The following is a 26,756-nucleotide window of genomic DNA, read 5'->3' on the forward strand; positions in this document are numbered from 1 at the left end:
ACTTTGACAGCTGTGGTCTTAAGAATTTTATGATGGTTTTCTGCATTTCTTGTATAACACATTTTGCTGAATATTTCTAATTCTTTTTAAAGGATGTTGCTGATGCAAATGAAGTTGCAATGCATTCACTCATGTTTTATCCTTATGCATATACATACTTAGTTTTAAGTGTGGTGCAGAAGGAAATGCCATGGATTTATTTTTGAACTGTGGTCACGGGAGTTTTAATTGCTTCTTTATGAGAAAAGCTTTTCATCAAGAACTTTGGAACATGCCTTGTCCTCTAATTACTCTTTCTGCAAAAAATTGTCCATGCTCAGAGTTTCTCTGACTGCCTTTTTCCTCATTACTCTCTGCCCACTTTTAGAGTATGAATAGCTATCAGTACGTGATTTTTCTTTCATATCCTGCCAAGGGAGGTCTCTACTGTGCACAGCAATGTGTTGGTGATTTAAAAGAATCCTTCTCTGCAGGATGCAATAACACTAGAAATGATTTAAACAAAATCTAAAATGTCACCTTAGACTAATGAAATTCCTTCATCAAGCAACACAGAGTTGACACTTCTGTGAGATCCTTTAAAACTCAGATTAAGAAGAGAGTATTAAACTTGAAATGACAGAAAACAAAACCAGCTCTGTTTCCCCTGGAAATAGTTGAGAACAGTATGTTGATTATTCTCAGACAAGCTGATTTCACAGGCAGTGACCCTAACTCAGCATAAAGAACAGCTAACAACATGGCTTTAGATGGCTGGCAATGTTATCTGTTGTTCATCATTTATAAAATGAAATAGCCGTCTGTCTTGGAGCTGGCTCATCTATGGCTTCACTCATATGTCCCCTCATAAGCAGGGAGACAGTTGAGGAACTGCCCTACTGGCTCAACCTAGAGATTATTTTCTTCCATTTTTCCCATCCCTGAGAGTGGGCAGTACAAGTGCTCTAGCAGAAAAATATAGAATTCCTTGACAGATGGCAGTTATAAAATAACCTGTGTGTAATTTCTTTTAAATTCATCTCAATAAATATATCAATGTTTGCTGTGAATTGCAGAGCTTTGTCACTCTTATTCAGTTCAGTAAGGTTGTGTGTTTAAACATCTTGAGATATTTGCAATACCAGCAAACACCCATTGACCCCCACATTTAGATCTAGACAAACCACCACCATAGCGATACCTCTTGGTGAATAGCAGAGACCAGCTGCTTTTTTGGGGAGGCCATCAGCGTTTATAGAGGTTCCTTGGTTTTAGTGGAGCGCAGATGTGAGGGCGCAGCACTGGGGAACTGTTTCTGAGAGCTGCAGCTTTCCTGAATAAAGATTTTACATGTCCTATAGGGACAGCCTGGTATCGCTTCACAACACTACGTTTGGCTGCACAAGGCTGCAAAAAAAGAGACATTCATAACATTTAGGCTGAATCCTGAAGATGGAATCTTCAGCTTCTTTTAGGATCAATTAGAAATGGGAACTTAACTCAGATAGTCCCTGCACACACCACCATTTCCCTCTCAGCTGCTCAGCTGCATGTGAGAGCTTAGATGTAATTTTGCCTTGGGCACAGAGCCAGTCCCTGCAACACTGAAAGAAGTGATAGTTCAGGGCTGCTCTTTTACGTCTTTTCATCACTGCTGAGTGTTGTTTTACTTTCCTCATTTCAGAAAGAAACCCATCATCCAGTGTGTGGGCTGTCAGCAGCTCCCTCGCGCTCTCATTTTCTGCTGCGGTACAGCCCGATGGGGACTGCTGGCCATCCACGATGTTTCCACAGCCCGCCTGCTCTGCCCCCAGCTTTCCAGCCTCCCTTGCCTGCAGTGTGTGCCCATAAATTCCCCCTGCAGACACGGCACTGCCCGCAGTGTGATCGGCACGGCAGCAGCCGCAGTTATCTAGAGAGATGTCTGCTTCCTGCAGGGAGAGATTTTACCATATTGGATCCGGTCACACAACCATGACATCCAGCATCTTGCTTTAAGCAATGACCAGTACCTGATGTTTCAAATGAAGCTGAAAGCACCTAACAATGTAACTGGAGAACTGTGTGTGGCAGAAGGGAAGCGTTTATTTGGCTGGCTCTGTGTGCCTATGGAATTGAAAACCCAGCTACTTCCATAATAAACCATAAAGCCATGACTCCCTTCTGTGTCTGGAGCTGGACTTAGGAATACTTTAGCAATAATGACAAGCTGTCTTTAATTGGTCTGGGGAAAAAATATAGTGAGAGCCAGAGATGACATCTGCAGCAGACTTGGATAAAAAGGTATTTTCTATCTACTTGAATTTACAGGCAAGTTGGAATTTTCCTGGCCAAACTAACAAAACCATTGACTGACATGCTGCTAAAACTAGCACACTGTGCTGTTAACACTGGGTCATTATATTTTATTGCTGATTGCAGGGCTGCTGGTATGGAACACTGTGTTCAGATAAAGCTCCTCTGAAGGACCAATGTGAAATAGTGGAACCCTGATAACTGTACAAATTAAGATACCTTTAATGGGTTATAAAAGCACAGCCTATCCACAGCTGTTTTTAGAAACTGATAGTGATTTCCCTGTGCTAGTGATCAGGTAATTTTTAAAACCTGTGAGCTTTGCTGATTTTTATTGGCTGTGATCATTTTGATTGAATTGTTTATGCTGGCAGTGATAATAAGACTAAAATGTTCTCTTTAACGTAATTTGATTTTCAAGGTTTCAGAAGGACTAAAACCATGGGTGACAAATTTTTTGATGAAATCTTTGATCATGCAGAGTTTTAGGAGGTCATCTTAGTGCATGCTGAATCCCAGCTGCAATGAACTGCACATTTCTGTTATGCTGCTGGATGTGTTTTCAAATGAGACAATCCAGCAGTTACAGTATTTTTTTAATGATATAAGGGTGCCGATTGCACCATAAGAACTGGTTTTTTATAAAAAAAACCCAGGTCTTCAACAAAGGAAGGTTTCCCATGTGAATCCATCTTAGAAAAGTTGGGGTGAATTTTAGACAGACTACACAGATCTGTTCCTCTGTTGATAGACTTGTTTCCCTATGCTGTTAAATCTAAAGGATAAAGTAGAACTAAAAATTTAATGTAATTAAAACACTGAGATATCTTTTTTTTTTTTTTTTTAAGAGGGGTTTTTAGTCACATAGGAACATATATTTGCCAACTCAACAAGACACATTAGAAGGAGATTTTGAGTAATTCTCAGGACTGGAATGTAATTCGCTCATGTTTGTGTCTGGCCCAACACAGACACCACTATCAAGGGAATGCTCTTTTGGTTCACTGTGCAGAGATTAGCTTCATTTCAGTGAAGGCAAAATCTTGGGTCCTGATTTAAAATTAGGTATTGCAGACATTCCACAGAGGAAAGCTCATTGAAATGTCTCCTTGGGTACATGCAGTTCCCTGCATTTGTGCTTAGTAGTAGAGCATAATTAGATTTCAAATTAATGGATCATGTGACTATCCTCAAACAAGGCTAGGCTAGGGTGAGTCAGTGGGCAAGCGAGTTTATTTCCACTTTTGAGAAATTAATTCCAGTCCCTATCTCTTTTTAAGTATGTGTGTCTATGAAATATATATGTTTTGATATGTTTATGTATTCACCTCTCAGCTAAGAACAGAATAGATAGTCAGCTGGGCTAACATCTTTGGAAGGATGAAACAGCACTTGTAAATGTCATGATTTGTCTGGAAGCCCAAGTCACAAACAAGTATCTGAGGAACTGGTCTCAGCAGCTTTAAGGCATGATTATTCTATGAAATAGAAAATGGCAATGAAGACACTCATCTTCCCATTTCATTACCTCTCCCCAGAAGCAATTCAGTTTCATTTGCATGGCACAATATTCAGGTTGTTGAATCCTAGTCTCTCAGGACTGTCTCAAAGGACTGGTAATGGTTTCAGATCCTCTGCATAAACATCTACTGCATATTATAATTCTGCACTTTCTCCACTCCATAATTTTTTCTTATTTCTATCTGGAGTACACACACTAATAAAAGGGGTGGGTGACCCTAAATTAGAGTACATCACAACATGGCTCTCTTTCTAGCTTAGAAATAGATGATCTGTGTATTACTCAACTGAACCCAATAGAAGAAGGCTTTTAAAACACCAGGAAAATTACTATGAACTATGCAAAAAAAAGTTGTAAAGAGTAGCTCTGGCTCAGATCCTCAAAATTAGGTAGATACCTTACTCCTACTTTAGGAATTAAAGATTTGATTATCATGAAGCATGCTGGCTTCAGTCCTTTAAATCTCTGTGTATTTGTGCTTAGCTCTAAATGACTCACAAGAAAATATATTTGAGTGAGAGAGAACCCGATGTAGCATTTAACAGGCATGAAAAGAATAGAGATCTTCTACAAATTGAACAGGACTGCATTTATTTTCTTCTTAAAACATCGAGAGTGTAATGAAACTCTTGTGGGAAGAAATTAGAAAGTATTTTTCTAATTATTTTACTGGGGCCAGTATTTCTTCCCCAGAACCTAACTAAAATTATTTCTTTTAGATAGTGGTTGGAGGTTATCTTGTAGGATGGATAAACCTCTCTTGTAAAATCTGTAGAAATTAAGTTCTTTAGATTTTTATCCCCCGGCTCTGCAAAAAGTATTTCCAAGCTTTTGAATAGTTTATTATCATCAAAACCGCTGTGTACATTTCATGGTATTGCATAACAGGCTATTGATCACTAAGTTCTGTTAGCAGTAGTTTTGGACGAGGGGAGGAGATGAAGTAAATTTTTTAAAAAATCTATGACAAGACAACAGCTTATTAAGAAGTTGGTTTATATCTTTTTTTTTTCTCACAAGTTTCTCCTATGTTTTTTGCATTTTTTACCTATTTACCACTTCAGTTATGTCAGATGGTCAGAGGACTAATTGACCATAAATCAATTATTCTATTTCATTTATAATTACAAAAACTATTTTTCACGTTTAGTTTGCTGGTGTGCAGCCTTTTCATTTGGTTTTTCACACCACATGAGTCAGTGGCACTAATGAGCCAGATATGGTGGTAGTAATTAGCTGAAATGAGCTTCTTGATTTCCACCCCCCCTGTGATTTTTTTTTTTTTTTTATCTGACCCTTTATTGAGAAAGACTCTATAATTCTATGATCTTGAGTCAGGAAGCTGCTCTGCTGAGTTTCAAGATCAAATCAGCTTTAGCTCAGACTGAATAATGACCCCAACCGCATATTTTAGCAGCAGGGTATAAATTTATAATCTTCAGTATTGCAGAACAAAGGTTCTGCTACAAGAGCTACAGGAATTACCCCATTAGCTGTGGCACAGGACATAGTTTTCTTCAACTAAAAGTTGCAACTAATGGCAAATGTCACATACACCACCCAGCTTTACTGGGAATGAACGAGGGGCAGAGTAAAAAATCCCTACATTGCTTCCAAAAGCCAATTTTGAAAGTTGTATTTCTATGACACGTTTAAGATTAACTTGTGAAGACTGATCTTTCAGATACATCAGGTATCTGATACTACATGTAGGCAAGGAAGTACGGGGGGAAAAAGTCTCTGAAAGACTGACTTGTTTGGACAAATGCTTCTTTCATTTCCAGCAAACCTAGAGTTCTACCTTATAAAGTGAGTATGATTTTTTTTTTCTATACCAATATTTTAAGTGATTCTGTAAAGTATATTAACATTGCACTTTAAATGCATTTGGGACAATAAACTACAGGTGTTAAACTACAGAACAATTTTTGAAGTTCATTCTCTTGGCAAAGCCTTTTTGCATTTTCCAGATTCTGCAGCCAGCTGCTTTAAATAAAAGAATAATATTATCTCATACTTGTGAGCAAGAAAGGAATCAGTATCAAATAGTATGGGTACTTTTTTCTAATACAGTCCTGATAGTTTTATGCAGTTTTTTTCTTAAGTTAACTGAAGTGCTGTTAAGGCCACACTAAGTCAGACATTCAAAATAATGAAAGGGCTGTTGCCTTCTCTAATTGTTAACTCATGTTTAAGATAAATCTGTAACTTTAAACAGAAAGGTGATATTTCTGCATACTGCATAAGAAAATGTGATACTGTTAAGGGGTATGACATTTGCCTGAAGGGACAAGTGGGAAACAGCAGTGTCACAGAAACATTCCAACTTTTCTTGTGAAGTCCTCTTAATCACTTCATTGGTCAATGGCACAGGAGTTATCCTTTAGTGAGGTGACTGGGCAAATATGGGAGATAAAGTGATTAGTTTAGTTTCTGCAGTTCAAAACAGCTGATAATTTAGTACCAGTTGATGAAAGTATATCTAAGGTGGATTTAATATTGTTGTGAAAACAACATTGTTTACACGAAAAAAGAGCTTGAACTTGTGACTTTTGATTCTGAATTTGTTTGTTAATTTTGACACGGCTTTGGCAAGTCATAATTCATCAGGAGTGAAAATGGAATTTAAGTGTAACTACTTATAATCCAAACCTTCATTGCAGAAGAAAGACTCCCATGCATATCAAAGACTGAATTCCTCATAGCCATCATCCACATCTACTAGGAACCTCCCCTTGTTTATTCCTTGTGACAGAAATCCAATTGTCATTGCAAAGGACAGAGACAGAAATTGTTGTAGAGGATCTTTGTGAACCTGATGTTGTTTAAGTGGAAACATTTTTGAGAAATACTGTATTAAGTAGAATTTCCATAAGAATATAATGAACTAATTACCAGACAAATATTTTAAAAAACCTAATCTTCATTCTTGCTCATTAATAGTGAATAAAGAGAGATGGTATCCTTTGCTGTTATTGTTGTTTTTCTTAAATGTATGTCCTTTGGCCTGCAGTTACCTGAACCAGCACTTGGACAAAAATGTTGGAGGATGTTGAGAAATGTTTGAGAAACTATTTAAATGGGTGCAGTGAGACAGAGCCTGTGCCAGTGACACTGCACTGATTTATACAAGCTGTGGATCTGGCCTATGAATTTTATTTTTGACAGTAACCACTATTACACACAGTCAGGACTTTCTACAGGCATTCTTCATGGCATAGAGCACTGGCTCGGCATCCATAACTAATTTGGTGTTGAATGAAGCGGTTGCTATGCACTGAATTTATATTGAAACTTCCCATTGAGAGAACGTTCCAAAAATAGCAAAATTCAGCATGTGTTCAGAAAAAAAGGACCTTTTACTCAGGAGCATAAAAAGTCAGGTCATTTTAGTTGTAGTATGAAGTATGGATCTTTGATTTTTATTCATTTTTTTGCTGATTGTGCCATTACATAATGGGCAGAGTGGTATGGCCAAGGATCATTGAAAATGGAATTTTTGCATTTTCTAGATTATTCCTTGCCGTCTGCAAGGAAGGTGAAGCAAAGCCCAGTTCAAAATCCTTGAATCAACAGTCTGAAAATCAGAATTTCACAAGGACAGCAGTAGTTCTGTACCAGCTTCCAGCTATATTGTCTGCTGGTTTTGCATTGTCTGTTCATATTGTTCAGCAATGACTAGTAAAATTCCTCTCCTTTCCTAATATGTTCTTACTTTGCCTTTTGGTAAAAAAGAAATAATAACAAACAAAGAGCAGTTGAATATAGTCTAGTAAGTGCATTTCTCACTCTTAAGTACAGCTTGTTAAAATTAATTTTGAGAAATGAAGCTGTATTTAGTATAAATGTGAGGGATCCTGGTGAGAAGAAAAGCACCCCAAACCATTAAAAGAAAAAAAAAAAAATCTTTTCTTTTTGCTGCTATATAATTTTAAACTTACTTAACAATTTGTGCTGCACTTAAGGAAAAAAAAAATTTGCTGACATCTTGGACACCAGACTGCAGGTAAATTAAATTTTAAAATAAGGATTTAGGATTCTTTAAGAAGGAGAAATTAATTTCATCAGTTCTTAGAAGACCCTTAATTAAATTGAAAGGTGCCTTACTATGCTACTTTTATACATTAAGGAGGAACTATTAAACTGTTTTGCTGACATCAGTATACTGAAGTCTTACTGGGCTGCTTTGTGGAGCTGCAGAAAACGTTCCTTCTTTAAACAGCTGTAAAATATTATGAACAGATTTTAATATAGCTTTGCTCTCTTCTTGTGGTTACCTACAGAGTGCACTTTAAATCCCGGTATTTGCCACTGAACATTAATTTGTTACCTGTTTTAGTAAGAAATGTTGCTCAGGGCAGTCTGGACAGCAGACACTGAATGTTAATAGATCCCACCAAATGATGGTTACTCTCTGAGGAAGAGCTAAGATAATTCATGGCTGTTTCCCAAGTTATCTCTCACACCCTGTCTCACTCAGGACAAATGTCAGGGAAAAGACACTGTCTGGAACATGTTTCTGCAAATACTGATGGAAAGATTAGAAAGATCAGTGTGCTTAGCTTAATATTAGCTAAAGGATGTAGGGTACCAGTCTCTTCCCATTGGGTACCTAGCTTTGTGTCTCTCCTAAAAAGAATCTATTGTATCTGCTGAACAAAATGGAAAGTTACAAGAAGCTGTTTTGTCAAATTTGTAAAAGCAGATTGTTCTCCCAGTCTAGTTCTATAACAGTGTTCTAGTGCTGTTCTGTCAGAAAAAACTGTTCTTTAACATGATAGAGGTGAATGAAAAATCCACTCCACTTGGAGCAAAATCCTTTTCCAAATATATATTTTCCAAAACACTAGGGAAGTTTACCCTAATTACTTTATGTCAAATTTGAGCATAGATATATAGCCCATTTTTCTGAAGTTTTCCTTTGATTTCAGTTGAAGACAGCAGTCTTCAACATTTCTTGGTATAACATGGTAAGCTATAAAAAAACCTGCTATGAGTCTCTCCAGAAATACTTAGGTTTCAGTGGGAAATAAAGTAACTGTCATAGATAGATAGATATGGATGGATGAATGGATGGACAGACAAGACGGACGGATGTTGTTTTTCAATGAAGGATTTAAAACACAGGGAAAAACCTAAATAAAAGCTAATATATAACTCTAAGCTATTACCATCTATTAGTCAATGCAAAACCTCCTAAATTTTGTGTACACCAGACAATATTGTAAAGGAGATAAGAACCTCTCTTTCCTTGACGTGGATTATGTCTGCTGTTTTTATTTCATAATTTTGATTGCAACTCCATAATTTATTGCAATAAGGAAGAAAAAAGAGAGAAAGGAAATACCTCATTATTCAGAAAAAGGAAAGTGTATTTCTTGAGAACTAAAACAAGGTCCACCCTTAAGGTATGATTATTATTGTTCCACCTCTCAGCAATCAGAATTCTTTATTTCATGGTTAAAACAGTTAGTTTTGTCTTTACCATTCTAAGCCTACTTTATAAAAGCTCAATTTTCATAGCAGTTGGCTGTCTGAACCTCTTGATATTCATAAACCTATGAAATTATAGAATGGTTTGAGTTGGATGGGATCTTAAAGATCATCCAGTCCAATCCCCTCTGCTGTGGGCAGAGATATATACTAGACCAGGTTACTCAAAGCCCCATCCAGCCTGGCCTTGAACAACTCCAGGAATGGGGCATTCACAACTTCTCTGGGCAACCTGTCCCAGTGCCTCACAGTAAAGAATTTCTTCCTGATATCTGATCTGGGTCTGCCTTCCTTCATTTTAAAACCACTTTCTCACATGCCATTACTGCATGGCCTTGTAAAAAGCCCCTCTCCAGCTTTCTTGTGTGCCCCATTTAGGTGTTGGAACGCTGCTCTAAGATCTCCCAAGAAAGCTTATTTTTCACGAATGAATAAGTCTAGTTTAGAGGGTACCAAGGATCACAACCTTCAACTGAAATAAAAATCATCTGGTTTCATTGACTTGAATGAAACAACTCCAGTTTATCCCATCTGGGAAATTGGTCTAAGTTCAGACAATTTCCTAGAATTACAGAGAAAAATGTTGTCTTCACTCTACTGAAAAGGAGAAAAAAGTTATAAAGAACAGCCACAGGGAAGTGTTATGTATATCACTTTCTTTTCCCTATATATATTTTTTTCCATCATTCCCTCCCAGCTAGTCATAGCTTAGATTTAGATCTATGGCTGCAGTGTCAGAGGAAATTCTTAAATCTGTGCATGTTCCTTATCTCTGATACACAGCAGCTGTCCTGTCTTCCATGAAATCCTTCTGCAATTTAGATCCCAGAAATCAGGTCTAGTAAAGGAAATCTCCGTGCCTCTATGTGAAGACTGTGAGACAGAACCCCCTGAAGTCTTTGATGGTTCTAGTTGCTGTGATTACATTTTCTCACTTTCTGAGCTTTCTTAAGTAATGAAGATATGAACAACAATATGAATAAAGAAATTAAGGTGCTTTTCTTAAGATGCTTGAACCCAAGTTTTAAAACTATTCTTGCAGATGAAAGGCAGACAATGACAGACAATTACTTGGTAATAGCTGCCATTAGGCATTCTTGCACAAGTGGATATCTCTAGAAATAGGCAAAGAACTGTATTTGCCTGTAGGTAGATAGCAAAATCCACACTGCAGTTAATTGTGTAATCTTCCAGTCTAAAATGTCCACCATGTGATGCAGGTCTGCAAGACATCGCAGTGTTGGCAATAGACATGCTGTGTATCATTGATATTTAAATGCCAATTAACACTTGTATTTGTCATTGCTTTTAGTAGCTCACAAGTACATGGAACTGGTGCGAAATACTCTGGTGGGAGAGTGTCTGATGATGCCAAAAGTCTTCAGATACTTCACAGGACGACTGCCTTATCATCTTTAACTATTGACCAGATCAGGTGTTGCCTATAGTAACTGTATCTTTCAATGAACAGAATGAAAAAATAACTTAAATTCAATACTTGGGTCTTTATCAGTAACGTTCTCCTTTTCTGGAAGCTAGTTGTTACCATAAGGTATGACAGCTGCTTTAAATCAGCTGCATTAATATATTGACATTTTAAAATATTGTATTACTGTTTTTTTTATAGCCAACTTTTATTTATAGGAACTCTTTTTTAGCTGTCTCAGTTACTATTTTTTTTCCTTTTATGTTTTGTGACAGTTTTAATTAAATGAAAATTACATTTTCATATCCCTGAAAACTATCCTAAAAGAATGTCATCAAAGCCCTAGTGCTTACATCAGCAATAATCTGCAGTTGGCACTATATAGTAAATTCTCATTGATATACGGTATGGAGTCCTGACTCCAGTGAAACCAAGTGCAAAACTCCCTTTGGTTTCTGTAGGACTAAATTTTTACCTATGATTGTCTCTCATGGAACTAGTTAAAAATGCAAGTGTGTGGTGAGCTCATGCACATAGAATACTGTATCAGCATTTAAGAGTCTGAACAGCTGAACAAGCAGGCAGCACTGCTGATAACTGGGCATTAGAGCCTTTTGGTAGCTTGAAGCAGATACACAGCACTATAGTGAAAATTATTATCTTCTAAAGAATTATAAGCTAGTTTTCCTGGATCTGATATGACTTTCACATTGGTGTAATAATATTTTGAATTTGGCCAGTGATTTTGATGAGCAGGTTATAAGGAGCTTGTGTAGAGAATATATTCCATTAAAAAAAGGTGTATTCATCAATTTTAAAACCATGTCTGTGTGAAAAGTAATCTATTATTTTTCTCTATAAGACTTCCTGTAGTATGATGTTCTAGAGAGATAACATCTATCTTTATAATTTATGATTCTTAGCTTTATAGGTTGTCTGGACAAAATTAGAATAACTCATGTATTTTGCCACATTTTCTCACTAATTTCTTTAAAGACTTGGATTTTCACCAAGCTTCATTCAAAGCTCTCATTGTTAATCATAACTTGCTAGGCAGATCTATATTATCAATTCTTGAATCAGATGATATTCTGGAAAGATATGCACTATGTCTTGGATACCTCAAGAAAATGCATTGAGATGGATGATATGGGATTTTTCTAGTGTCATATTTCAGCACATATAGAAACACAGTGCTCCAATATTAAGTTACTCCAGAATTAATTTAACATTTTAATAAAATTAAAACTGGTTAAAATATATAATTATTTTATTTTGCCATGTTAAAGTGGTTGACATAGTTATAAAACTGGACCTAGTTCTCTCTCATTTTTTTTGCTTCCAGTGCCTGACTAAGCTAAGTTGGTTAAAGGATGCTTATTCCCTGTTAAGGTAAAATCCAAATGTCATCTTATATGTGCATGTGTGACCCTATGATTATGCTTTATACAAAGATATTTGGGGGTTAATTAACTAATTATTGGAATCTAGAAATTAAAACTTTAGTAATTAGTCCCTTTGGAGTGAAACTGTTTTTGAAACATTATCTTTCAACAGTACTGTAATACATGAAACAGCATGAGTCCTTTACCAGGTCAGAAACGTGTTCGTTAGAGAAGAATTGACACTTGAGAGAATATAGCTAATGAAAATGAGATTTGTAGAGTCTATATCAGTCTGACCTCATGGCAGGGAAGGTCATGGAGCAGATTACCTTGAGTGCCATTGCACAGCAGGTATAGGGGATCAGGGAATCAGGCCCAGCCAGGACGGGTTTAGGAAAAGCAGGTCTTGCTTCACTAACCTGATCTCCTTCTGTGACAAGGTGACCCACCTAGTGGATGCGGGAAGGGCTGTGGATGTTGTTCTCCTGGAATTTAGTAAAGTCTTTGGCACTGTCTTCCACAGCATTTTCCTGGAGAAAATAACTTCCCATGGTGTGGACAGGAGAACACTTCATTGGGTGCTCTCTTGTCCACACCATGGGAATACCTGGCTGGGTGGCTGGGCATGGAGAGTGATGCTGAATGGAGATAAATCCACTTGGTCTTCCCTCTCCTTCTTCAGCTGCTGAGGCTAGCTCTGAAGGTGAACTGTTGTTCTATCTCAAGGGCTTTACATTTCCTTACTTGGATGACTACAAATTATAATGAATGCCACATTTTGCCAGTTATACAATACTATGGAAGGAATTTGCTTTCAGCTTTTATAATTTATAGTAATTTTATCATTATCATTGTTGGAAGGATTGGACTGCATCTCAAGTCATTCAGACTGATGTCTGTGCTTTGTTGTCTGGGTAGAAGACTCCAATGAATTTCAAGTAGGAGTAGCATTACAAATTGCAGTTTCAAAGTCCCAAAGTATATCTTCAGTTTTGCCATTTATAGTGTCAACAACTTGCAGCAGATTCTTGATTATACATGTATTGCATGTGGCCAGTATAGAGTGTGAAGCTCACGTTGGCAAAGTGTCTTATATACACATCCTAAATTTTAGTAACTAATTTAATCCATTATTGCTTCAAATTCTTCAGCTGTAAACAAGAATAATATTACCTGTCTTTTTTCCCAGAGGTCTTGTGAGGGTGTGTTTGACATCTAATTATGGCAATCCAGTGAATGACAGATTGACACCAAAAACTCCCATAGTATGCAAAGGGCCCTGGGGTCACTACATTCAAGCAATTCTCAATAACACAACTCTCAGGTCAAAGTTTGTTGTTCAGATCCAGGAAAATACTTGTAAGTAGTTGTTATAGTCCCCCTGAGTCACCATATAGTTTCACTCTTAATTTTATTTCACTAGCTGCCTCCTAAATTGAATTGAAACATTCTCCCACTTGTGATATTTAAAGGTGTACAAATGCTGTGCACAAGAGAACCTGTGACCTGTTCATTGCCCAACAGTGATAGAGCTGGTAATAATGTGCTTGCTATTCTGGCTGTACTGCACTTTGGTAACACCTAGGGTTTAATTGAAATACACCCTGACATTGGTTTTGTTCATGAAGCATAGAATGGACATAATTACTATGAATCTACTGAGGGATATTATGGCAAAATGTCGTATTACTAATTTTGGCTCCTCACTCTCTTTGGGGAAAAAAAAAAAATCGCAGATTTCAGTAAAAAACAATGTGCTGCAGATTCATTGAATTCCTGAAACAAGTAATTTTCCAAAAAATTAACTTCTTATATTTTTCTGTACCTATTTTTTCTTTCAAAACACTATCACAGTAGGATAATTGCATTGCCCCTAACAGTTTCATATTCCTTCATAATTAAATAAACAGCTTGTAAATTGCAGACCACAAAGTGCCTGTGTTCCACTCTTACCTTAAGGGGTTTCCATAGTTACAAGGACAAGAAGTTTAACCATCATTTGCTAGACTCAAGGCTATTTGCAGCCCTAACTTTTTAACTCATTTCTCTTTTTCTCTTTGTTGCTTTGTTTATTAACAGAATTGAGGAAGTAATTTGGACTCAGTTAGCCACTATAAATGCAATGGTGCAAAATGGACTCTGGTGCTTTAGTGTGTTGTTAGCCGGGTATGATTTTCCCAGAAGGTATTTTGAAATAATACATATTAACAATACAGCCTATGGTTATCAAGGTTATGAAATACCTATCAAGCACTTCTCCAGCTCAGCATCAAATAATTAAAACAGAAAAACAGGAGAACACTGTTCTTGACACATCATCATGGCATAGATGATAGGCACATACCTATTTTAAATCATACTGCAAAAAAATGTTGATGAAGGTTTTCCATGGCTGCTTTAATATAATTTCCTTTCATCCCTCGGTCTCCTCTGTTTTACATAATACAAAGTGCATTTGGAAAAACTGCAGTTATTATTGTACAAACTCGATCTTTTCATGCCACTGAAATGGACAATTCTCTGATTTGCTAACATCAAAGTAATCTTCAAATCTTTTAAAATTACTTCTGCTTTTACCAGGGTATCTCTGTTGCAAAACTGTAGAGAAGTATAGAAAACTCCTACTGAATTGTATGTTCATCAAACTAAAATATTTTTGTCTTCTTGTCTGTGTTATCTGCTGAGGTCCAGAGCTCAACAAGGCTCAGAGGATGATGTGTATGGGTGACAGGATTATTCAGTGTTAGCACATTCAGTAGACAAGTGCAAATATTGTAACATAGGAAATTATATTTTGGATTTTAAAAACTAGATTCCAATTTCCTAAGGTTAGGATGAAACTTTCTTAAGTGCAAGCATATATTCTAATTGGTTTTTGTTTGCTTGTTTGTTTGTTTCTCTTCATTATACTGGCTACATTTGTATATGCATTCTTAGGTTGTTCTGACCTGACGTTTCCCACATCTCTTTTGATCATTTGTGAGTAGCGAGAAAATTCTGAAAGTAATCAGGGCTAATACCTTGGATTCCATGAGCCTTGCACATTTTCGCTTTTCCATTTTTTAAAAGACACAAACTTTAATGCTACATAAAGTAATAGATTTTTACCTACCAGTTTGAAATGTTCTAGTACATTTTTAAAAAGGATGTTAATTTAAAATTTCATGTTTCCATGTATAAAAATTGATAATATTATACCGGACCAAAACTAGTTTGTTTGAAATAAAGTATCACTGTACTATGTTCAATAGATGTTAAACAGATGTTCAATCACCTCTAAAACCAAAAAATAGTATAGTATTTCAAAAAATGACCCCAGTATGACAGGACTAAAACCTGTGCTGTTTTGGACCAGAGCTTTAGAACAGTATATAGTTTCTATTAAGGTTGTTTTTGTGCTAATTTTGTTGTGGCTCTCAAATGCCTTCCTAATATGGATCTGTGATTTTAGTTTGATAATGAATGAAAAAGTAATTAAGAAAGCATAGTTATAGAAATAGTGCTATTTAATTATTGCTCACTAAGATATTTCTGCCATAAGAGACGGAAATCTTGAAGGTGTTTCTCTGACTTCCTCTTATATCATGGTTGGCACATGAGGTACCATGACAGACTTCTGTAATTAAGATAATTTTATTATCAGGCTATTGTAAAATTTCTATTGTTCAGTTGCCTGTTTTCCCCTACATAAATATCTGTCCAGAAGGAGGTATGAGATGAAACAAACAACAAAATGACAGAGAAAATGTATTTAATCAACTGAATTAGGGAAGCAAAATGGAACTTCAGTAACCCAGGGGGATCAGTGATGAGGTAGAAAACCTTTTTACCTTTATGTAATTGGTTTGAATCAAGCCCAAGTCAATACAGAACAAAAGTTCCTAATGTCTATAAGGGGTCTCAAGAAAATGAATCCAAATTAACTTTGAAAAGGGACTAGCTAAACTACATTACATTCTTTTATGGACACTCTTAATTGAAGTTACAGTGGCCTTGATTCAATTTAGGTTAAATTAAATTCTAAATAAGAATGTCCACACTAAGATTTAATGCAATAGAATTAACCCACTTAAAAGTTAATTCCAATTAAAATTCTAGAATGTTTCTGGGTGCACTAGAACCAAGCTGTATTGTGGTGGCTTTTATGAAAGTATTTTAGCTAATTGTGAATAGCTCATAGATTGCTCCTATTCATACAACTGTGAACAGTCTGAACAGAGAAGTTGGGATTGTTCTGTCCTCATCACCTTTGGAGTGACTCCCTGGAGTGGCATCCAGGGAGAAGACAACAAAGAAGTAATATAATTCCTCTTAAGATATCTAAGTTTGTCCTTAAGAAACATTCATTACATATTATCTGATGTTTTCTATGATTTTCCTGTGAAATTAGTTTTACTGAGGATACAAACTGCGAACGATGCTTAAGAGTAAAATTATATTTATAAATAAAGAGAAATACCAGACTGATTGAGGTTCAAGCATTGTGAAATATCTTAATTTTTAGCTAAAATGCAAATATTTTTGCTTGGACCAATGTGCACTCAAATTCTCATTTTTAAAAGGTTTATTTCATGTTAATTTGTTTTACCTGATGTTAAAGAGAAAATTTTAAACCTTAGGAAGAAATGAGAGAGGAAGCATTAAATCATGCTGGAAAATTAGGTGGGTGAAATAAAACTGTTTTCTGTATAAAAAAAAATGAAAGACAAGAAGAAAAAGACAGACTGGGTCAAACTCACCCTTGATTGAACTCCCCTGAAATCAGTGGTGATTCAGGAGGATTGAATGTGTCCAATCACATTTAGGTCTTTCAGATCAGTGTCTTAGTGATTCAGTTGAGTCTTAAAAGGCTTGCAGGAGAGAGCTAGGAAGTATCTATGGTACAGCAATATCCACTCTGCCTCTTACACTTAAATGCTTCAAGGGGGCACAGAACTATGTCCCAGAGCAAAACAGTGAAACATGCCAAGAGGAGAATAATTTGCATTGTGAGTGTTTTGATTTGTCTGGTCTCATGAGTAATCAGTTTGCATTGCAGGGCTGCCTATCTAGCCTGTTTTGGCTTTCACTGTATTTAACTAAAAATAAAATAAAAAAACCAAATAGATAAAAACTGCTGGGTTTTGAAACCTAACAAGACTTTAGACTTTATTGCAATGGCTCCCTTAACTGTTGTTAAGACTTTTAAAGTCCTATAGAAGTGAAAAGGGAAAACTGATTTTTAGCAATGTAGATAAAGTTACCCAGTTCTATAGTCATAGGCATGGGGTTTCATTGTAGATCAGTCTGTTCTAAAAAAGCCAAACATATCTGACAGGAAGAAACCCATGAAGAAATAAAAAATAAGATTAGAAAAAGGAAACCATTTAAAAATTATAAACCTGCTATAAACCATTTCACTGATTTTGCATGATGATGTTTTGTAGTTGTCTGTTAAGAGCATAGCACGTGTTCCTTTTTTAGTGACAAAAGCATCCCATGGAAGAAGAGATTGGTGTCATTGTACTGTGTAGGGGCAAGGAACAGAATGCAAGCTGCTTGCACTGCTCTTGAACTGAGAGCTCAAGTCCTTGAGGGTTCAGCCAGGTGGAAAGGTATTTCCAGAGAGAAAAGGGGGGAGGTGAGGTGGGCAGGAGATTATGGTGAGTGAATCCCTGGCAATGTGGTTCCATCGGCCCAACCCTGCACAGCCATATGGGGACACACATGTGAGGCTGCTGGAGCATTTGCAGAGCAGATGTTGGCAGAGCATTTCTGACCCCGGTGGAGCTCCCTGCCCACAGTTCAGTCTCTATTCTGGGACGAAGACTAACCCTTGTGTGTTTCAGTACTTGGTGGAGCTAAAGCATATTGTGTGCGTGTCTCTACACTGAAATTCCCTTGGCTGCTTCTGCTGCCATTGCTGCCAAAAGGGGATCAGTCTCAGGCCCTTGGAGCATTCAGAGTTCCTGAAAAGAGAGTCAAAAGAGTTACTTCTGCATAAGGTCATCCTGGGATTTGGACCTATTTTTACTGCTGTACTCCAAGCTCTGTTCCATACAGAAAATATTTTCAATTCTCCAGTGCAGATGCTACCGGAAGAGACTTCCCAGCATAATTAATTGCTTGGTGCACCTAGCTCCTTTTCACATGTTTGGAAATTTGCTGTTTAATTTGCAACTGTAGAGTGGTTTGTTCTCTGAAAAAATGCAGATATCATTTTAAAGGGTTTTTCTCTCAGAAAACCTCTTTAAAAGGGTGTGAGGTACAGCATACATAACTGCGCTATATAGAGAAAAGCAAAGATACATTTTCTGAATGCATTGAATGAAAATTCTGAATGAATTTTCTTGTCGACTTGAAAAAAATTGAAAAAAGTTATTTGAATGCTTCTCATCCTGAAATTTTCTGGGAAAGGCTGGGGGAGAGTTCTTGTGATTTAACAATTTTTCAGCTGAGACTTAACTGTGATGTATTTGGGTTTATATAATTTTGCTGTGATAGTTTAAACCTGATACTTGATAAATTCTGTCTATATTTTCAATGCAGCACATATAACATCACGTCTCAATTTTTTTCATGGCAGTGGTACAGCATGAACCCAAGTGTGCTGGATCATACTGTATCTTAAACCATATATTGGGATACAGCCATGGCCTTTGCACTGCACAGCTCTGCTGCTGAAGCACTTATTCATAGGCTCACAGACAAGAGAGAGAGCAAAGCACGAGTTGCCAACAGCAACTAAACTGCCAGTGATCCAGCTAAGGGTCACTGAAGCTTGGGGAAATATCTTTACCACCTGCCATACCTCATTAGGCAGATCTTTGGAAATGTTGTGGAAGTTCTCTTTTGTTATCAAAGACCCCCATTACAGAAAAAATCCTTCAGCAACCAGAGGGAGCACAGTCACTTTCTCCTGGTAGTATAGCAAAGGGAGAACAAAGTACATAAGGCCCAAGACCTAATTACAAAAAAAAAAAAAGGAAAAGAAAAAAAAAATAAAGGACATAGTATTACCTGGCCCATAAAGCATAAAGAAGGTACCTCTACCGCTGCATACACATTTGGCAAAGTTCCATTCAATTGGGTAACCACAGCATACTCCAAGCTGTCCCTAAAGAAAGTTGGAAAGTTGCACTGTGCATAGCTGCAGAGGTAGATTAGTTCTGTCATCCCTTGCTTCGTCTTCTGCACTGGATCTTAAGAGGGCAGTGCTTTTAGCTCCGAGGAAAATGTGTAGTACATCGAGAGTAACAGAGAGCCAGATAAGCTATAGAGATGAGAACATGCGTATCAAATGCCGATTTCCAAAAAAGGTTTTTATTTCTGTGAAAATAGAAAACCAAATGAACAGCTCTCCATATATGTCTGGGAATGTCTCCATGGCCATAAAGAGAATATACATTACAGAATATACTGCTAAAAAAGCAGATGATATATGCTGTGGTAATTAGAGCAGTGCCACCGACAGACTTAAGGTCATGTTTGGAAACACATTTCATAATTGTACTGTATCTGGGGAACTGACTGTGCAGTAAGGAAATTCTTAACATTTTAAACTAAATTTTTAGTCTACACAGCAGAGGGCACTAGTGATATTGAATTGACTGTAGAGTTGCTATTTTGGTACTAGAAAAATAAAAAAAAGTTACTTAGAAGACAAAGAGGTGTCAACAAAGACTAAAGATGCTGGTTGATGGTCTGTGTTCCATGTGTGGGCTTGTAAAGCTAAACCTTCGGTGTCTCTAGCATAAATAGGAATTGAATAGCAAATAACTCTAGTACAGAGCTCCAGATGGATCTTTATGTAAAGCCCATTAAAATATTTCCATAACACCCTTCAAGGCTTTAAATTAATTTTCCACTGTGATTTTGTGATGGCTAAATTTTTTTCCCAGGGCATTTCCAAGACATTTATGATTTAAAATTGCCCTGATATGAAATACCTGCACCAAGACTCCCTGAATATTTAAGCTCTGAGCTCTGGAAAACAACCAGTACAAAAGAAAGGATCTTTTTACTACATTCTTCCAGCCACCAGGAATCTTATTGCTGTATGTCAGCCTCATGCAAACCTCGGCAGCTGGAAGTGAGGACTAGCAATGTATTTCCTAATATATTTTCTGTTGGTCATGGTCACATTTTTGGATCATCATCTTGCCTGTACTTTAGCAGCACCAAATCCACTTAGTGTGGTCTTGTCCTTAAAATTTCATTTTGCTTCCTTTACTAACAAAGGACAGGGCAAAAAGTCAAGTAATATAAATTAATTCCAAAGTTAAATCAAGTGGTGGATGCAAAACTAAGATTTGCTCTCACTGCCTCCTGGAAAATGTTGCAGAGGGATAACAATATAGATATTCTGTACTTGTATATTAAGTAAGATATGGTTTAGACACAGAAAGATCAAACATACCAATGAGTGTGAAAACATATCTAAAACTTTGTATTCACATATCACAAAATGGTGGTCCTGTCTTCAGAATTATAGACTCAGAGAAGCTATCAATTAGTCAGTAACCAAACTTGTATTTGAAGTATGCACAGATATGAATTTTTCAGAAACCTGACAGTGTCAGATTTCCCTGGAGGTCTTTGATAGATGGTTGTACTGAGGCATATGTTTGATTGAGATATCCATAGGACAGGACTAGGAAGAACAGTAAATGTAAAAGCCACAGGCAATTTTGGCCTTCAGTTCAAGGAAAAGCTGTTCTATGTGAATGATTCATTGTTTCAGTCAATAACCAAAAATAGGAAGGATATAGGGAATTTATCATTAGAAGATAAAAGCATTTCTTTCAAAAATCTTTTTGCAACAGAGACATGGAAACACTTTGGTTTGGGTTAGACAACATTTACTGATCAGTCTCATAACTAGATAATTTATTTGTTTTAATAATGTACTCAAATGATTTTTTTCCCCCATGGAGCGTATGTGTAGTGATGGAAAGGGAAGATTTTCTGGATGAAGAACTAGGTAAAGGAAATGTTGGGAGATACCCTCAAGTTCAAGTAATTGGAACAGGACGAAAGTGCCTTGGAGTACTTGCAGCATGGCTTGAGATCATCAGCTTCATGGAGGCTAGAAAAGAGCAGCTGAAGGGACTTGGTGTATGCACAGCCTGACATTGAAGGTGCTTGCTCACCCATGGCCTTTCTTATTTCTCTGTACTTTTTTGTTCTATAAATGTTGTAGTTTTCCTGGTCCTTCAGGGAATCCAGGATACAAGATTGAGACCAGACAATCACAAAAAGAAAGGTAGAGGAATTATATGGCATCCTACAAAGCTGGCCTTTAGTACTGGATTGGTCTGAGAAGATTCCTGTGCCTCTGCAAGCCCCACGTGCTGCCTGTGCCTCAGCAGTCTTGTACACAAGGATAACTGGCAGCTCTGAAGGCAGACATAGCAGGCTGAGTTCTCATCCCACTTTCAGTGAAGACAAAAGTATTGCACCAATGCAATGGTAAAATAATTAGTTGTTTCTGTGCCTGTTTTATTACTTGTTAATGGAATTCATTACTCAGTCCAAGTCCTTAGAGTATAAGTTTTAGAAGAATTTTGAAAATGATAAAGAAAAACAAATTATTGCAAAAAAAAAAAAAAATTCATTAATCAGAGGTCTTAATTAAGAACCCTAAAATTGATATTAGCCTCTAATAGAATTCTTTTGACCATAACAGCAGGTTTTTCTTCATAACTGTGTAAGAAAGATGGGAACTATGACCTTTTCATCTGCTTTTTGAATATAGCTTTACTGCAGATGGATTTTGAAAGCAACCTTGAATTTTAGTGGTTAGAGTGTTCCTCCACATATCCTGTTCAGCACCTCTGAAGAGATAAGTGACCTTGTGGTCCTGCAGTGAAAAGGAAGGTGTGTAGAGCAGAGACCCCCTCATCTAGTCAAGTACATTATCCTAAACCCATGAAGCTGATGTTCAGGAGTGCAGCTGTTGGCAGAGGGAAGGGATAGAAGGGTGGGAGCAGTAACACCTAACACTACTGCCACAGGGTTCTCCAGAGCCATGGGACAGAATTGTAAGTTTCAGAGAGAGAAGTGACTTGCTCAAGGTTGCAAAACACATTACTTTCATGAATTTTTCATAACAAGAACGATGTTTTATAAATAGCACATATAAAGAGATCAAACATACAGATACAGCCCAGACTTTCTAGTTCCCTTCACAGGTTTTTAACCATTATATTGGCTTTTTCTGCAGTAAATTATTAAAAATGAGATGCGAACACTTGCTACCTCTGAACTTTATAACAGGTTTTTTAAAAATGCAGAAATGAATTCTCAAAAACACATTGTCTGAATATATAGTGAGAAAAAAAGTGTTTCATTAAATCAATTGCTGTGAGATGAAACTTAATATATTTTCCTGGTTTGGTGGTTTTTTGGTTTGGTTTTTTTTGGGCTTTTTTAAAAGAAGGGTTTCTATTTTTTACAAAAAATGAATCTGTTTGGAGCCTAGAGTGGAAAACCGTTGCCTTATGGTATTTTGTTTTACTGAATATATATGTACTATCCATCTGGGTGCTCTGGGTTATAAATATGCTTTAAGCTTGCTGTAATTTCTAAGACTTCACTTTTGGCTGATTTATAAGAAATTTCATTAATCTCAGCAACAGAGGAATCTTGAACTGAGCAGCAGATTGAAAATGAACCGAAGGCTGGGGACTATAAAAACTGCCACACATGAATCAATGCTGAAGTTCTTAAAATGGTAATGATCATTTGTAGTGTGAAGGTCTTTTTTCCCTTTGCAGTAAGAATTTTTTGAGAGTGTTTTCAAGGTGCCAATGAAACTGCCAGCCCTGCAGCTACAGGGATATTTTTCAGCATTTAAATAAATGGCTATTCCCATTTCTGTGTTCAGTACACATTTGCTAATGAGTGTTTCTCTGCTGCTGGTGCCAAACAAAAGAATTGAATAGGACATATCATTAAATTGGATGATGCTCAGTATACTTTTTTTATTTTAATTTTAAATTTTTTTTAACTCTTATAGACAAGATCTTGCCCTGTCATCTGTATGACAGTTAGTTTTAGAGACTTCTAGTTAAACTCTGATTCAGGAATCATGTTTGTATAGACAAGAGATTTTTACCAATACCAGAAACTTGCTTTTCATATTATCTCTTCTCTTGCAATGTGTAAAAAAGTTTAACACCTTGAATACTCTGATAATTCCATCTTATTAGACTCCTATGTTACTAACTTTTGCCTTTTTAAATGCTTGTCCTTTCTTTCAGCTCTCCCCTGAGTTACATTTCTTTTGGGCATTCATTGTGATTGAACTTCTTATCTGCCATCCACCTGCATATACTGTACATTGGAATGTGCAGGAGAACTAATGTATGGCTATTTCTTATCTCATTGCCAGTTGCAGTTGACATACATATCTGTACAGAAAATAATATTAGGAATTCTATACCTGTTCTCAGTATTGTATTTCAAGAAATTGGTAAAGTTGACTGAAAAGGCTTGAAAGCCTTTGTTGAGAGAACATAATTATTTGAGATTAAGTTAATGTTCTCCTTTCTTCCTTTCTTTCAGACAATTCAAACTCCAGAAGGACCAACACCAAATAAATTATGAATGTTGAACAAGATGACCTTACATCCACAGCAGATAATGATAGGTCCTAGGTTTAACAGGGCCCTATTTGACCCCCTGCTTGTGGTGCTGTTGGCTCTTCAGCTTCTTGTGGTGGCTGGTCTAGTGAGGGCTCAAACTTGCCCTTCTGTCTGCTCCTGCAGCAACCAGTTCAGTAAAGTGATTTGTGTACGGAAAAATCTTAGAGACGTGCCAGACGGCATCTCCACCAACACCCGGCTACTCAATCTCCATGAGAACCAGATTCAGATCATTAAAGTTAATAGCTTCAAGCATCTGAGGCACCTAGAAATCCTGCAGCTCAGCAGGAATCACATCAGAACAATTGAAATAGGGGCTTTCAATGGTCTGGCCAATCTCAACACTTTGGAACTCTTTGACAATCGTCTGACCACTATCCCAAATGGGGCTTTTGTATACCTATCAAAACTGAAGGAACTGTGGTTGAGAAATAACCCCATTGAGAGCATCCCTTCTTATGCTTTTAACAGAATCCCTTCCCTCCGGAGGTTGGATTTGGGGGAATTGAAAAGGCTTTCATACATCTCAGAAGGTGCCTTTGAAGGTCTGTCCAACTTGAGGTATTTGAACCTTGCCATGTGCAATCTTCGAGAGATTCCTAACCTTACTCCGCTTGTAAAACTGGATGAGTTAGATCTTTCTGGGAATCACCTGACTGCCATCCGGCCAGGTTCTTTCCAAGGGTTGATGCATCTTCAGAAATTGTGGATGATACAGTCCCAGATTCAAGTGATAGAAAGGAATGCTTTTGATAACCTTCAGTCACTTGTAGAGATCAACCTGGCACACAACAATCTAACACTACTGCCTCATGACCTGTTCACACCGCTCCGCCTAGAAAGGATCCACTTGCATCACAATCCTTGGAACTGCAACTGTGATATCCTTTGGCTCAGCTGGTGGATTAAAGACAAGGCACCCTCCAACACTGCATGCTGTGCCCGTTGCCACACTCCCCCCAGTTTAAAAGGAAGGTACATTGGTGAGCTGGACCTGAATTACTTCACATGTTATGCTCCAGTCATAGTGGAGCCACCAGCAGACCTCAACGTCACAGAAGGCATGGCTGCAGAGATGAAATGCCGGGCATCGACCTCCCTGACCTCTGTATCTTGGATTACTCCAAATGGATCTGTAATGACGCATGGGGCATACAGAGTTCGGATTGCTGTGCTCAGTGATGGCACGTTAAATTTTACAAAGGTAACTGTGCAAGACACGGGTTTGTACACATGCATGGTGAGTAACTCTGTTGGGAATACCACTGCTTCTGCCACACTGAATGTGACCGCCCTGGATAACCCTGGTTACACGTACTTTTCAACCGTCACGGTGGAGACTGTGGAACCTTCTCAGGATGAGGCACAGACCACAGAGCAGGTTGGGCCCACACCAGTTACCAACTGGGAAACCATTAACATGACAACCTCACTCACTCCACAGAGCACAAGATCAACAGAAAAAACGTTCACCATTCCTGTGACGGACGCAAACAACGGGATCCCAGGAATAGATGAGGTTATGAAGACTACCAAAATCATAATTGGTTGTTTTGTGGCTATCACTCTCATGGCAGCTGTGATGCTGGTAATTTTCTACAAAATGAGGAAACAGCATCACCGGCAGAACCATCATGCTCCAACACGGACTGTAGAGATCATTAATGTGGATGATGAGCTTACAGGTGACACACCCATAGAGAGTCATTTGCCCATGCCAGCAATAGAGCATGAGCACTTAAATCACTATAACTCTTATAAATCTCCTTTCAACCACACAACAACAGTTAACACAATAAATTCAATACACAGTTCAGTGCATGAACCGTTATTGATCCGAATGAACTCGAAAGACAATGTTCAAGAGACTCAAATCTAAAACATTTATGACATTAAGGGGTGGGGTGGGGGGACAACAAAAGATGGTTTATAAAACAAATGACACAAATGACTGGGCTAAATCTACTGTTTCAAAAGTGTCTTTACAAAGAAAAAGAAATTTATTTATTAAAAATTCTATTGTGATCTAAAGCAGACAAAATTATGTGTATTCCTCAGAACCTGTTTTTGCTGCAGTTATTTACCCTCCTCGTTCCCGTTTTCCTGCCCAACCTACCCTGTCTCCCATTTGCCATATTTTTCATAGGAGATCTTGATTCCCTAAAAGAACTGATCTAGGAAATTTTGTAAGAATTCTGTTACACTTTGGGAATTTTTATGGTGAATTCTAGTGGTGAGATTCGGTCTATTTTGTCACTTTCTCTTTTTTCTTTTGTTCTCTCATACCCTTTTTGAAATTATTCAACAGAGAATGGAGTAATAACAGTAACTTTGCAAGTGAGAAAAACAAGTAAACCTTTTTTCTCCATGTAATGATTTGCTCTGTATTTACCGAAAGCACCATTCTGTGAAAAAAAATGGAAAAAAATAGTAAAAAATACAAACCAAAAATTAATTTACTTGTGAAAGCCTATAAAACCCATGATCTTTTAAGCAATTCTAGAACCAGAATTTGTAGTTCAAACACTAAACTAAGATTATAAATAAAATATTGGTTTTTTTCTGTACTTGGATATAACTCATTCTTAGTGTGGCTTTAAACATCAAAAGTTTGTTAAAATTCTTATGATAATCTGCTCTGATGGTCCAAAACACAATCACTTAAAAAAGAATGATTAAACCATTTTGGATCATTACTGAAGGATATCACAGTTTTCATTTTAGCTTATGAAAACAACATACTGGCAAATAAGAGTATTTGATTTCTAATGCAAGATTGAGATTGTTCCTTCTAATGGTGTTTGCAATTGTCTCTACTATATCACAAGATGCTTTCACAGTGCCAGAAAGGTTTTGCAAGGAACTTCAGTTGTCTCTGAATTTAACAGACAAAACTAAAAACTTTTTTCTGTTTTTTACAACTGTCAATAAGAAAATTCATCTTTATATCAATTCTAGTGGTTTCCAGTTCAGTTTTTCTGGGACTTCTAGGAACAAATATGAAAGAAGCTTAGCCATAATAATACCTG

At 37.1% G+C, this 26,756-nt stretch overlaps 1 protein-coding gene and 1 long non-coding RNA gene across 18 annotated transcripts in view; one reads left to right on the plus strand and one right to left on the minus strand.

The window, feature by feature from the left end:
• The window catches only part of LRRC4C (leucine rich repeat containing 4C), a 490,575-nt gene extending 464,281 nt beyond the window's left edge, over positions 1-26,294 (plus strand). For 14 of the 16 annotated variants that reach the window (XM_064424956.1, XM_064424957.1, XM_064424962.1 and 11 more), the window contains one exon: positions 23,648-26,294. In XM_064424956.1, coding sequence (XP_064281026.1) covers positions 23,690-25,606 — 1,917 coding nt within the window. In that variant the 5' untranslated portion in view covers positions 23,648-23,689 and the 3' untranslated portion in view covers positions 25,607-26,294. Of the gene's footprint in view, positions 1-22,713; positions 22,815-23,647 lie in introns of all 16 variants that reach the window. The other 2 variants (XM_064424968.1, XM_064424972.1) reach the window with 1 other exon arrangement.
• On the minus strand, positions 1,225-23,652 carry LOC135303308 (uncharacterized). 2 transcript variants are annotated; one of them, XR_010364766.1, is made up of 4 exons: positions 19,100-23,652; positions 18,891-18,998; positions 16,840-18,048; positions 1,225-1,386 (listed from the first exon to the last, which is right to left on the minus strand). It is a non-coding gene; the product is annotated as an uncharacterized LOC135303308 (long non-coding RNA). The 2 variants fall into 2 exon arrangements; XR_010364765.1 differs by lacking the exon at positions 1,225-1,386 and having other exon boundaries at positions 15,502-18,048.
• Positions 26,295-26,756: the final 462 nt, after the last annotated feature.

Source organism: Passer domesticus, chromosome 6 (genome assembly GCF_036417665.1).
Source record: "Passer domesticus isolate bPasDom1 chromosome 6, bPasDom1.hap1, whole genome shotgun sequence".
NCBI lineage: Eukaryota > Metazoa > Chordata > Aves > Passeriformes > Passeridae > Passer > Passer domesticus.